Below are 14,361 nucleotides of genomic sequence, written 5' to 3' on the forward strand. Positions count from 1 at the left end.
TGTGTTGTTGTTTTTATCGCACTACTATGCTTTATCTTGGCCAGGTCGCAGTTGTAAATGAGAACTTGTTCTCAACTGGCTTACCTGGTTAAATAAAGGTGAAATAAATAAATAAATAAAATAAATATCCCTGTTAGTAAGCATTTCTCCTTTGCCAAGATAATCCATCCACCTGACAGGTGTGGCATATCAAGAAGCTGATTAAATAGTATGATCATTACACAGGTGCATCTTGTGCTGGGGTCAATAAAATAACACTCTAAAATGTGGAGTTTTGTCACACAACACAATGCCACAGATGTCTCAAGTTTTGAGGGAGTGGGCAGTTGGCATGCTGACTGCAGGAATGTCCACCAGAGCTGTTGCCAGAGAATGTTGTCTTTTTAGGCCTGTGGGCATCCTAGAGCACAACAACCAACATGTTCGTGAGAGTCTCACCTTTCCACAGAAAAGTGTGTAGCCCAAACTGTTTGGATGCTACAGACCGAAGTTGGCAGATCAGATGTACCAACTTCAGACTAGTCCCAAGACGCTTGTGAGGGGTCATAGAGCAAAACAGAGAACACCATCGTGTTCATCTTTCCATAGAGGGGTCATAAACTCTACAGACGATTTTGTGAGAAGACCGATTTTCGGGATGTTTTACGGTCTGACAAACATGCTCTAGCTCTGTCACCTTTCAACACAGATGCGGAAGTGCGACATCAGCTGATTCAGTGGATTAAGACGCATCCAATGCAAAAAATACCCATATTTTTTAGTTTAAATGGATACATTTTTAAAGGGATTTTTTGTATTATGCTATTTAGATTTCGGGGGTGGGGCGAGGGAATAGACTCTAGGGGTTTTTAATGCATTCATCTCGGTTTTCATTTGAAGCATATTTTTAAACATTACTTGTTTGTTTCATTTGCAAAGACATTGGCAACTTTTTATTTCTAGTCAACTTTGTTCTCAAGTTATCGGTGGTCACAGAGAGACGGATAAACCATGTGATTCAATGTTTAGCGGAGATCTTCTGTGTATAAAGTGACGCTGGAGGGCAAAAAAAAGCATCCAACGATGCACTTAAACTGTGAGTGGTCTGGGGCAGGCATTAGATTATGAGCGTTTAAGTGCAACGTTAATAACGATGGTTTTGGGAAACAGCTCGGAGGTTTAATGATGCGAAGGTTCTAACGATTAATTTAGCCTTAAGAAGCTTTTGGGAAACCGGGCCCTTAACTTTTGCTTAGTCTCGGAGTGCTCTCATAACTTAAAAACTACTCAACAATGTTGTTGCACCTGCTGCAACAGCTAGGGCCTGCCTTTGTCTGTGTGAATGGGTGAGCTGGGATCTTGTCAAATATTTTCACTCTCAATCATTCTATTGAAAGATTAAATAAGATTATCTTATGTGAGGCACACTTACCCCAAAGTATAATAATACAACTCAAAAACATAGATGGATATAAATTTAACCAAAACTACAATTTCAAAATCCTGTTTCATGACATGCAATATCAAATATGAACACTAGAGTGTAGTGTTGATTCTCGTACTTGGTATTTTCACCTTCTGAAGGGTGAAGAAAAAATATAGTTTACTTCCTGGAGGAGGCGGAGTCTTGAAACAGCTCTGGCTAGCACATGGAGTAGGTGTTGAACGATATATATTGGTCTGGATTTTTCGAAATGCACAAACAGAAACGTAGCTACATATCGAAACGAGTTAGCGTAATATGTAGTTTTAATTCAGGTAATCTTATATGTTAAAGCTTTGTTTTTACAACGTGGTGTCCAGTCTGCGTTCCCTTTAACAAGCTGGCTAGCTACGTTAGCTAGCTTGCCGTGCTGGATGCTGAAGGACATCTGCGTGACTGATGCTGGTAGGCTCTCGTTTATTTAATTGTCATCTTCCAGTTTCCTCAAAGTTGACAATCCAGTCACAGTAACTATAGATCCATTCATGTCTTTTCATTTTAAGAACATGGGGACTTGGAATTTGGTTTGTCAGTGTTCCAGGATGTTTGTCAACAGTAGACTGTTGAATTTGTTATCAGAGTCAGACATGAGAGTGGGTTCTCACTTTGCGTCCTACCATTGCACTAGTGCTCTCCTCTGGCCTAAGGACAGCAGAGCCAATCCAGCAGAGAGGTGGAAACACAGTGTTATAACCAGCTCTGGTCTGCGACATAGGCCTGGTGTGTCTGAAGTAGGACAGTACAAAGCCAATGGTCAGTCTGAAGACATACAGGATGACCCAGAGACTCCAGCCTCCAGAAAGGTCTGGAGGAAAGAGACCGCAGTATCCCGGAAGAGGAAGCCCAATGCAGACAGCAGAGTATCATCTGAGTTCCAGAGAGATCCCCAAATCCACTGGGAGAGGAAGCCCAATGCAGACAGCAGAGTATTATCTGAGTTCCGGAGAGATCCCCCAATCCACCGGGAGAGGAAGCCCAATGCAGACAGCAGAGTATCATCTGAGTTCCGGAGAGATCCCCCAATCCACCGGGAGAGGAAACCAAATACAGACAGCAGGGTATCATCTGAGCTCCGGAAGCTCAGCCTGGATGACTTTCCAGAGGAGTGTGAGAGGCTAGTAAAGGACTCCAGAGAAAGACTGTCCAAAGAAGAACACATGAATTATGAGACATTGTTTGGCGTGTCTCCCTGTCTCCTGGCTCTCACCCAGGGCAGAAGGAATGCACACCGGTTGTTTGTGAAGGAGGGTGAGGCCTCTCGTAGGGCCTCCGTACGACAGGTGTGTGAGGAGGCCCATAGACGGGGTGTGCCGATCCAGAGGGTTAGTAAGCAGGACCTGAACAAGATGTGCTCAGGAGGGGTTCACCAGGGCTTATGCCTGCAGGCCAGTTGTCTGGGTTACCTCACAGAGGACAAGACCTCCAAGCCCCCCAGCGACAGCAGTCACGTCCCCCTCTGGCTAGTCCTAGATGGAGTGCAGGATCCAATGAACCTTGGAGCCATCCTGCGTTCTGCATATTTTCTTGGGGTGGACAGAGTTGCTAGCAGTCTTCGTAACAGGTAGCCAGACCTAATATTCAAGATCTAACTTTATTGTTTTGTAAGAATAACTTTATTGTTTATGGCTGGAATATGTCGTCTCTTTGCTTCTAGCTGTCCTTTGACACCAGTCGTGAGTAAGGCCAGCTCCGGTGTAATGGAGGTCGTGAGAGTGTATGGCTATGACAAGCTCTCAGATATGCTGAAGGTACTGTACCTGTCTTAATGCATTTTAGCCTGGCCATGCACTGGTCAGCTTACTTTCAGAATCTCACTGTTTGGCTTGAGTATTTTCTGTATGTTATGAGTGAGCAAATGTTTTTAATTTTGTCTTTACTCTTCGCTGTTTTGACCTACAGGTAACTGCCAAAATAAAGGAAACACTTGAGTAAATGAGGGATGCAAAGTACAGTACCTTCAGAAAGTATTCACACCCCTTGACTTTTTCCACATTTTGTTGTCACAGCCTGAATTTAAAATTGATTTAAATTTAGTTTTTTTGTCACTGGCCTACACACTACCCCATAATGTCGAAGTGGAATTATGTTATTTAACCCCTTTTGTTATGGCAAGCCTAAATTAGTTCAGGAGTAAAAATGTGCTTAAAAAATCACATAAATTGGAGTTGCTTACCAAGAAGACAGTGAATGTTCCTGAGTGGCCAAGTTAAAGTTTTGACTTAAATCTCCTTGAAAATCTATGGCAAGACTTGAAAATGGTTGTCTAGCAATGATCAACAAATATTTTTTTAAAGAATCATGGACAAATATTGTACAATCCAGGTGTGCAAAGCTCTTAGAGACTTAGCCAGAAAGACTCACAGCTGTAATCGCTGCCAAAGGTGATTTTTACATGTATTGGCTCAGGGGTGTGAATACTTACATAAATGAGATATCTCTATTTCATTTTCAATACATTTGCAAACATTTCTAAAAACATGTTTTCACTTTGTCATTATGGGGTATTGTGTGTAGATGGGTGGGGGGAAAAAACACATGTAATCCATTTTGAATTCAGGCTGTAATGCAACAAAATGTGGAATAAGTCAAGGGGTATGAATACTTTCTGAAGGCACTGTATATTGAAAGCAGGTGCCTCCACACAGGTGTGATTCCTACGTTAATTAAGCAATTAACATCCCATCATGCTTAGGGTTATGTATAAAAATGCCCAGTTGCCCATTATTTTGGCTACCATGGCTAGAAGAAGAGATCTCAGTGACTTTGAAAGAGGGGTCTCAATGGAGCATAGGGGGGTTTAAAGGGCGTGTGTGTCACCAGATCTCAACCCAATTGAACACTTATGGGAGATTCTGGAGCGGTGCCAGAGAAAGCGTTTTCCACCGCCATCAACAAAACACCAAATGATTAATTCTCATGGTAGAATGGTGTTGCATCCCTCCAATAGAGTTACAGACACTTATAGAATCTATGCCAAGGCGCATTGATACTGTTCTGGCGGCTCGTGGTGTCCTAACGCCCTTTTAACACACTATGTTGGTGTTTCCTTTATTTTGGAAGTTACCTGTATATGGAGCCAACTGTAGGGGTTGGCTCCATATACATCAACTGTTAGGGGTTGTTGCTGTTTGATAGTCCTCACTAGCTGATGACCATGGTCTGTTCTGTGCAGGTGAAGGTGGCACAAGGCTGGCAGGTTATTGGCACAGTGGGAGCTGAAGCAGAGAACTCCCATGTTCCTGTCATGAAATGTTCCAAATTCCAGATGACCAAACCTACGCTTCTGCTGATGGGTAAGTATGTCCTGTGTGTGTGTGTGCGCCTGTGGACCATGCGTGTGAGTTTTATTTGCTTGAGCTTTCCTAACTCCACCCTGCTGTGTCCTCCCTCAGGTGGTGAAGGGGAAGGCTTGTCCCGGGAGCTGCGTCTGCAGTGTGAGGCCCTGCTCACCATCCCACCCCGCAGAGATCTGCACCCTGGGGTCGAGTCCCTCAATGTCTCTGTGGCTACAGGTACAGTACACCACTAGACCCTCTGCATTCATTGTCTCTGAAAAAGAAAAGAGATGGAATACTTCATGTATGCTCTCATTCAGTGTGATTTAACCATCCCATTTCTTCCTCTCACCCCCTCTGTTCTCCAGGCATCCTGCTGCACACTCTGTTGTCATCCCGTAGAGGTGGCCATTGATGACCGACTTGACTACACAACTCGATGTGTTTACTTTGGAGGCCCTCGCAGGGCTTAATGACTGGACTTACTTCATCAATTAGCAATCAGGGTCTCTGAGAAGCCTGGATGGCTGATTTGATTGTGATGGGGCAGCTGATGTGCCCTGGCTGTGCTGCTCTGCACTGCTCTGGACCTTCATGCTAGCTAATTGTCTGAATGTAAACATAGTATTAAGTAATGAAATAAAATAAAACCTTGTCTACTCAAAGTCATTGGATTCTTTGCAACTTTCTAATGTTAGCTGCTTGGGTTTTTAAGACTTTTGCACATGTGGATGTTGAATCCATAAAAATACAAATGTTTATGAGAATGTGGTGTCTGGCGAAAGAGCTACTGTTGTGCAGTTATCAGAATGGGTCAGTGGCTTCGGTTCAGCTAAATTGATTGCAAATGCTGGTTTTGAATTGAAAGGGAGGGGAATGGCCACATGCTCTGGGCTATTGCTTCTGGTCAGTGGCTATTGATAGGCAACATTTGCCCTTTTATCACTGGGGGCTCATTTATAATTAATGTACACACATCCATTTGTGTGTGTGTATAGTTTGAACATTATATCTTCAGGATTTATCAGAAGTTTAATTGTTAGGACTTGTTTTTTATTGGGCATATATTTAGCAATTGCCTCAGACCATACATATGCTTATGAATTAGATTTAATGGTTTGACATATTTATCTGTTTTTGCTTGCTTACATCCATTGAAAAAAATATTTGTGGGAATGTAATTATCTCTCTACAGAGTAAATCTTCGAACATTACAGTGGTAGCTGATGAATCATTCAATATATGAATAGCTTTATAACCAGACCTATTTGTTATTTCCCATTGTGCTGTAGTGCTTGGCCATACAACCAGGGCGGAGGAGGGGCTGTGAATTGGCCTGAGGTACTTGGTTAAATATATACTGAACAAAAAATATAAAACGCAACAAACAAAAGATTCCAGAAACTTTCTATACGTACAACAAGCTTATTTCTCTCAAATTTTGTGCACAAATTTGTTTACATCCCTGTTAGTAAGCATTTCTACTTTGCCAAGATAATCCAACCATCTGATGGGTGTTGCATATAATGAAGTTGATTAAACAGCATGATCATTACATGGGTGCACCTTGTGCTGGGGACAATAAAAGGCAACTCTAAAATGTGCAGTTTTGTCACAACACAATGCCACTGATGTCTTAAGTTCTGAGGGAGCGCGCAATTGGTATGCTGACTGCAGGAATGTCCACCAGAGCTGTTGCTAGATAATTTAATGTTCAGTTATCTACCATAATCCACCTCCAACGTCATTTTAGAGAATTTGGAAGTACGTCCAACAGGCCTCACAACCGCAGACCACGTTTAACCACACCAGCCCAGGACCTCCACACTTGGCTTCTTCACCTACAGGATTGTCTGAGACCAGCCCCCGGGACAGCTGATGAAACTGAGGAGTATTTCTGTCTGTAATAAATCCTTTTTGTTGGGAAAAATGTATTCTGAATGCTGGGCCTGGCTCCCAATTGGGTGGGCCTATGGCCTACCAGGCTTACCCATGGCTGCATCTTTGCCCAGTCGTGAAATCCATAGATTTGGGCGTAATTTATTTATTTCAATTGACTGATTTCCTTATAAGAACTGTAACTCAATAAAATCGTTGAAATTGTTGCATGTTTAGTTTATATTTTTGTTCAGCATAATTATGAAAAACAGGAGCCATTGTCTCTCTTAGCACTAGAGTTTTGATAAGCTCTGCACACTCGTCAACATGCACACAGTAAATTGGTATTGATTGCTTTTGGCATGTTCAATAGTTATCGATCAAGGGGAAGCAGAGTCCTTCAGCTGACTGCTCGCCTGGAGCTGACACTATTCTTGGGGTAAGTCAAATGTCTACTTGACATCTGGCAGTGGATTTCATTGGGTTATTGCTCTCGTAGTGTTTGCTGCTAGGGCATTGAGATATTATGAAGTGGTAACTAATCCACATGCAAATTAAAGTAAACTGTTAACATAACATTTTGTTTGGGTGTAAAGGGAAATGTAATTGGCTGCTGCTATTCCCTCTACTGTGAACTCTATACTTTCTGTTTCAGGAAAGGCAAGAATAGCTTCCTATGCCATTCCATCTCCAGGCCAAAGTTTTACGAGCTCCTGACCAATTATGCAAAACACATTTTTGCACTGATAGTACCTTTTTTTGTACGTAATGTTTCCGCCATCGTTTCCTATGACCGAAAATAGCTTCTGGACATCAGAACAGCAATCACTAACCTTGATTTGGATGAAGAATTCTTCTTCAATGACTCGGCCGCGCTGGACATACTGCTCACACAGGACCAGGTCCTAATCCCCGACACTGAAAACCTCACAAAATGTTGTTCAGTGGCGGTCAGTGCTGTTTAAGATGAGGGAGGATGGGTTTTTTTTCATGAGCATGGCCTTATTTCTATTACAGCATATTGGATGACTGTCATTCATATTTATTTCACCCAGTTCAATGTAACAGCAATAGGTTTAGGCTACTACATGATACTCTAATTTTCCCTATACCCATCATGACGTTGCTACAACCTAGCCTATGAATGAAAGTTTACAACGTAGGTGCACACAGGTTGAGAGACACATTTGAGGTGACAAACAGTGACATTCAATACCGCCTTGCACACTCTTGCCAGCATCTAGCTGATATAGGGTGTAATCATTAGTCCAACAGTTCAGTGGTGACATGTCAATGTTGGTGGGGCAAACAAAACAAAAAAAGTGGGATGCATGCCAGCAAAGCCACTACACAACACAACACTAAACAATGCATTAATTGTACTATAACGCTGATAAACGGTGCCCACAAACTGTTAGGGCCTACATAAAGCTGTCCCAACAGCAGTCCCAACAGCAGTCCCAACATCTTACCACTGCTACACCTGGCTATCAGCGGAGCCTTGTCTGGCAGTGAAACAGTTAATTCAGCCTAATTTACTGCCTTTAAAAAACATAGCTGATATGACTGACTTGCTTAAACAAATGTGTTTTCTAATGACAATTGAGATGCACAAACTATGGCATAAGGGGACGACAAGCGGATAAGAGGCAATCCGTAATTTCGATTAAGACAATGAGTGAGCTAGGACAGACGTAGTCAATATAACTATTTGTTTAGCACTTTTGAAATGTACAGCGACAGAATTCAGAACATGGGCCGTTCTTACAGTGTTCTCCCTGTACACCAAGTCAGAACTGTAGGATAAATAAAGGGGGCATATAAGCAGACAATGAAAGCTCTTACAATATTCGATGATGACATTTCTCTAAAACAGGTTATTGGCTACATGTGCACCACTGAGTCAGAACAGTAGGCGAAATTAAGAGAGGTAAAAATAGACCAGATTATTAGGGTCAGGCACATGGGCTACTAACAGCTTACTAGACAACATACACCTAGTATTACTTTCTTAGCTACAGTATACATATTTCCCTGGCATATTACATATTTTATGCAGCAGCATACAATACATTTTTGGACTCACCTTGTTGTGCTGTGCTCACTTGAACAGGAAGGTGGCATGGCGGTCCTTCATGGGCAAATTTTGTCATCAAAGTCTGGCATTCTCTGGATTTATGGTGCTTTCAAGACAACTGGGAACTTGGAAAAAAACAAGGTCGAATCATGATGACGTCATTGATCTTCAGGTCGTAGCTCTAGAAAGAGGCCCGAGTTCCGGATGTACAATTTCGAGTTGGATGACCGTTGAAAACGTATTTTCCCAGTCGGAGCTCGTTTTTCCATAGTTGCTAGTTGTCTTGAACTCACCGAAGTCAGATTTCGGAGTTCCGAGTTAACATGCTTCATTGACAGCATGGCCAATGTTGAATGTTTATCATTTTAAACTTGGAAAAGAGACCCTTAATCCCAGATTTGGGACCACACAGCCACTCCACTGAATAGCAGGCTAGTGAATGCTTTGCAATGCTTGCAGTTAGCCACTGATTCCTTCCAAACCACTCATTGTTGAATTAGCGATTTCCAACTTGTTGTGTAATGTTTATATCCAATGGCCAATGAGCACGGATACGTTTTTATCTATAATTTCTCTTCATAATTTATCTTCATATGACAAGGATTAAAAAGGATTTGTCAGTAGATTGTCGACTTGATTCATGATGATGACTGCTAGCTAAGAATTTGAAAGTATGATGTTGACATGATCAGTCCAATCAAAGCTACTGTAGATATAACGTGATTTGACATCATTTTATCTGTGGCCAATGACTTTGAGCCTTCTTGGATGAGCACTTATAATGTAACTCTATGGCAGCACCCTAGGGGCTTGAATTGTCGAGCTCTACCCTTAGACTTGGCGGTGACGTACTGTCCCCACGAGTGACAGAACACTGAGCTAATCACGGCGCAACTAGAGAACATTACCAACACCTACGCTCCATATTTTCCACTGTCTGCCCCACCACCACAGAAAGCACTGAGCTAGGCTGAAACACCTGCATTTTGGAGCTGCCTTACTCAAGAAAGTAAAAAAGAAACCATGTTTGTATGCAGCTTTATTAACTCAAAGATTTTAAATTTTTATTTTACATTGTTTGCAACTGATATGTATTAATGCCAAAATAACATGAAAAACAGGCAAGCCAAAAAGAATGTGGGGCTCAAAACAGGGTCGCCACTGCAACAGTTGCAAACAAGAGTTTCTGTTGGACAAATTCAGGTATGTTTATCCCCGTTTTGTTCCGTTTGCTTCCGTTTAATAAATGTTTTTCAACACAGTTGGCGGAATGAATACACCCCTGATCCCGCGTAAACACAGTTCACTTTCACAGCAGCCATGTTGTATTCCTTCTCGCATCTATGCGCTCTCCTCCTCTTACCTTGTACCTTCGCTTGTGGACTTCAATGCACAACACATCAGCTGTATGTGACCAGAGGAAAAAAACGTTCCAAGCCAAACCGCTACACACAGCTTACATCGTTGTCACCATATTAGCTAAAGTAACGTCATAATCAGCATAGCTAATAGAACTAAGGCCTTAGTAAACCTGCTACAATCACGCAGTAACGTAACAGTGTACAGTCAGTAAGCAGTTACACCGGTGGGCCCCGGTGGCACTAAATTAGTAAAACCAAAAGCTTACCTTGACTTGGAAGAGTTCCAGTGTTGTGTTGAAAAATCATAGCCAGCTAGCTAACATAACATCCCTCTGTTTGAGCAGGGTGTTTCAGTAGGCTAAACTAGCTAGCTGCATTTGCTAGCTAAGTAAGTGAAACTGAAAGTTAAAAAAAAGACAATCTCTCTCTCTCTCTCTCTATTTCTCTCTTGCTTCTTCATTTTGGAATAAATTAATTTGTTAAACTCTTCAACTACTGTCTTTCTCTCTCTTTGAGTCAACTACTCACCTTATTTTATGCTCTGCTAGCTAGCTGTAGCTTATACATTTTAGTCATTTAGCAGACGCTCTTATCCAGAGCGACTTACAGGAGCAATTAGGTTTACGTGCCTTGCTCAAGGGCACATCGACAGATCTTTCACCTAGTCGGCTCAGGGATTAGAACCAGCGACCTTTCGGTTACTGGCACAACGCTCTTAACCACTAAGCTACCTGCCGCTCATATTTCAATAAATGTTCTGATCCTTTGATTGGGTGGACAACATGTCAGTTCATGCTGCAAGAGCTCTGATAGGTTGGAGGACATTCTCTGAAAGTTGTCATAATTACTGTCTAAGTCTATGGAAGGGGGTGAGAACCATGAGCCTCCTAGGTTTTGTATTGAAGTCAATGTACCCAGAGGAGGACGGAAGCTAGCTCTCCTACGGCTACACAATGGTGCTACCCTACAGAGTGCTGTTGAGGCTAATGTAGACCTTCTTTGCAAAATAGTGTGTTTTAATCAATTATTTGGTGACATACACTACCAGTCAAAAGTTTGGACACACCTACTCATTCAAAGGTTTTTCTTTATTTTTACATTGTATAATAATAGTGAAGACATCAAAACTATGAAATAACACATATGAAATCATGTAGTAACCAAATAAGTGTTAAACAAATCAAAATATATTTGAGATTTGATATTCTTCAAATAGCCACTCTTTGCCTTGATGACAGCTTGGCACACTCTTGGCATTCTCTCGACCAGCTTCAGGAGGTAGTCACCTGGAATGCATTTCAATTAACAGGCCTGGAATGCATTTCAATTAACAGGTGTGCCTTCTTAAAATATAATTTTTGGAATTTCTTTCCTTCTTAATGCATTTGAGCCAATCAGTTGTGTTGTGACAAGGTAGAGGGGGTATAGAGAAGATAGCCCTATTTGGTAAAAGACCAAGTCCATATTATGGCAAGAACAGCTCAAATAAGTGAAGAGAAATAACAGTCCATCCTTACTTTAAGACATGAAGGTCAGTCAATACGAAACATTTCAAGAACTTTGAAAGTTTCTTCAAGTGCAGTCACAAAAACCATCAAGCGCTATGATGAAACTGGCTCTCATGAGGACCGCCACAGGAATGGAAGACCCAGAGTTACCTCTGCTGCAGAGAATAAGTTCATTAGAGTTATCAGCCTCAGAAATTGCAGCCCAAATAAATGCTTCACAGAGTTCAAGTCACAGACACATCTCAACATCAACTGTTCAGAGGGGACTGTGTGAATCAGGCCTTCATGGTCAAATTGCTGCAAAAAAAAACACTACTAAAGGACACCAATAAGAAGAAGAGACCTGCTTTGGCCAAGAAGCATGAGCAATGGACATTAGACCGGTGGAAATTTGTCCTTTGATCTGGAGCCCAAATTGGAGATTTCTGGTTCCAACCGCCGTGTCTTTGTGAGACGCGGTGTGGGTGAACGGATGATCTCCGCATGTGTAGTTCCCACCGTAAAGCATGGAGGAGGAAGTGTTGTGGTGTGGGGGTGCTTTGCTGGTGACACTGTCTGTGATTTATTTAGAATTCAAGGCACACTTAGCCAGCATGGCTACCACAGCATTCTACAGCGATATGCCATCCCATCTGGTTTGGGCTTAGTGGGACTATGATTTGTTTTTCAACAGGACAATAACCCAACACACCTCCAGGCTGTGTAAGGGCGATTTTACCAAGAAAGAGAGTGATGGACTGCTGCATCAGATGACCTGGCCCCCACAATCCCCCGACTTCAACCCAATTGAGATGGTTTGGGATGAGTCGGACGGCAGAGTGAAGGAAAAGCAGCCAACAAGTGCTCAGCATATGTGGGAACTCCTTCAAGACTGTTGGAAAAGCATTCCAGGTGAAGCTGGTTGAGAGAATGCCAAGAGTGTGCAAAGCTGTCATCAAGGCAAAGGGTGGCTATTTGAAGAATCTCAAATATAAAATATATTTTGATTTGTTTAACACTTTGTTGGTTATTTCATAGTTTTGATGTTTTCACTATAATTCTACAATGTAGAAAATAGTAAAAATAAAGAAAAAGCCTTGAATGAGTAGGTGTGTCCAAACATTTCACTGTTACTGTGTAAGGGTTGGTGTGAGGTGTGACCCAGGTGCGGTGCAGGTTAGACAGTAGGCAGTAGGCAGAGATGGTGAAACAAGGAACTTTACTGATTGTCCCGAAGCCAGGATACAAAAGAAATGACTTTACACGAAAAAGAAAGGCAGAGCAAATAAGACTAAAAAAAAACAGGCAGACAGCCAAAAATACGAAATACTAACTATGACTAAAATAATATATAAACAGGGAGAACACTTTTCACGTACCTGTCCATACGTCCCGCGATCAGACACTGATTAGTACTGCTTGGCATAGTGAAACTAGCAGAGAAAACTGAGCAAGGGAACACAGGGAAGTGAGGGCATAAATACACAGGTGAATCAGATAGACACCGATAGGAAGATGATTAGTCCCAACTGTGAGTGAGGAGGTGCCTAAGGTTGTCGGAGGATGACACCTAGTGGGTCGCTCCGGAACTGTGACCCACTCCTGTAACAGTACTGTATATATTTAGTATAGTTATATCTAAAAAAGATAACTTTTTAAATGTTTTAACATTTTTATTTTTATAAAATTTATTGAGGAGGATGGTCCTCCCCTTCCTCCTCTGAGGAGCATCCACTGATGTAGTTATAATATATGCACAAACTGTTCCAAACTGTTTCGGATGGGAAGCTTGCAGACACCTTTAAACCTTCCACATGCTTCGGTTCGGCGGGTGCCTAGACGAACTCAGCTAGGCGAACCGAACGACTGTGCTCGCATACTCCCTTAAAAGACTTTTGCTTGAAAAACGAGAAACTAGTGGCAATAATACTGTTTGTCCATCTTCAGACGCAGTAGTCAGTATACACTTCCTCAAAATAGTAACAATTAATCGAAGATATCCTCCTGATTCCTGCTTACAAGCAAAAACTCAAATAGGACGTACCAGTGACACGCTCAATTCGGAAGTGGTCCGATGATTCGGATGCTAGGCTACAGGACTGTTTTGCTAACATACATTGGAATATGTTCTGGGATTCATCCAGTGGCATTGAGGAGTTTACCACATCAGTCACCGGATTCATTATTAATTGCATCTACGACGTCATTCCCACAGTGACCGTACGTACATATCAAATCAAATCAAATCAAATCAAATTTTATTGGTCACATGCGCCGAATACAACAGGTGCAGACATTACAGTGAAATGCTTACTTACAGCCCTTAACCAACAGTGCATTTATTTTAAACAAAAAAGTAAGAATAAAACAACAACAAAAAAGTGTTGAGAAAAAAAGAGCAGAAGTAAAAAATAAAGTGACAGTAGGGAGGCTATATATACAATAGAATAAAGTGACAGTAGGGAGGCTATATATACAGGGGGGTACCGTTGCATAGTCAATGTGCGGGGGCACCGGCTAGTTGAGGTAATATGTACATGTGGGTAGAGTTAAAGTGACTATGCATAAATACTTAACAGAGTAGCAGCAGCGTAAAAGGGATGGGGTGGGGGGGCAGTGCAAATAGTCCGGGTAGCCATGATTAGCTGTTCAGGAGTCTTATGGCTTGGGGGTAGAAGCTGTTGAGAAGTCTTTTGGACCTAGACTTGGCACTCCGGTACCGCTTGCCGTGCGGTAGCAGAGAGAACAGTCTATGACTAGGGTGACTGGAGTCTTTGACAATTTTGAGGGCCTTCCTCTGACACCGCCTGGTATAGAGGTC

General features: G+C 42.1%; 1 protein-coding gene across 1 annotated transcript; it reads left to right on the plus strand.

Moving 5' to 3' along the window:
• The first annotated feature begins 1,608 nt into the window (after positions 1-1,608).
• On the plus strand, positions 1,609-5,406 carry mrm1 (mitochondrial rRNA methyltransferase 1 homolog). Its single transcript, XM_084170023.1, has 5 exons — positions 1,609-3,023; positions 3,117-3,210; positions 4,635-4,755; positions 4,855-4,974; positions 5,106-5,406. Exons 1-5 carry the CDS (start codon positions 1,948-1,950, stop codon positions 5,150-5,152), a joined length of 1,458 nt encoding a protein of 485 aa, XP_084026149.1. The 5' UTR covers positions 1,609-1,947; the 3' UTR covers positions 5,153-5,406.
• The last annotated feature ends 8,955 nt before the right edge of the window (positions 5,407-14,361 follow it).

This window comes from Coregonus lavaretus (genome assembly GCF_964263955.1).
Source record: "Coregonus lavaretus genome assembly, chromosome: 10".
NCBI classification, from domain to species: Eukaryota; Metazoa; Chordata; class Actinopteri; order Salmoniformes; family Salmonidae; genus Coregonus; species Coregonus lavaretus.

Excerpts from the sequence above, each read along its gene's own strand:
- mrm1 (XM_084170023.1), top strand. The coding sequence starts at position 1,948 with ATGTCTTTTCATTTTAAGAACATGGGGACTTGGAATTTGGTTTGTCAG. Across the intron at positions 3,211-4,634 it reads AGCTCTCAGATATGCTGAAG|GTGAAGGTGGCACAAGGCTG; the intron begins GTACTGTACCTG and ends TGTTCTGTGCAG. Across the intron at positions 4,756-4,854 it reads ACCTACGCTTCTGCTGATGG|GTGGTGAAGGGGAAGGCTTG; the intron begins GTAAGTATGTCC and ends GTCCTCCCTCAG.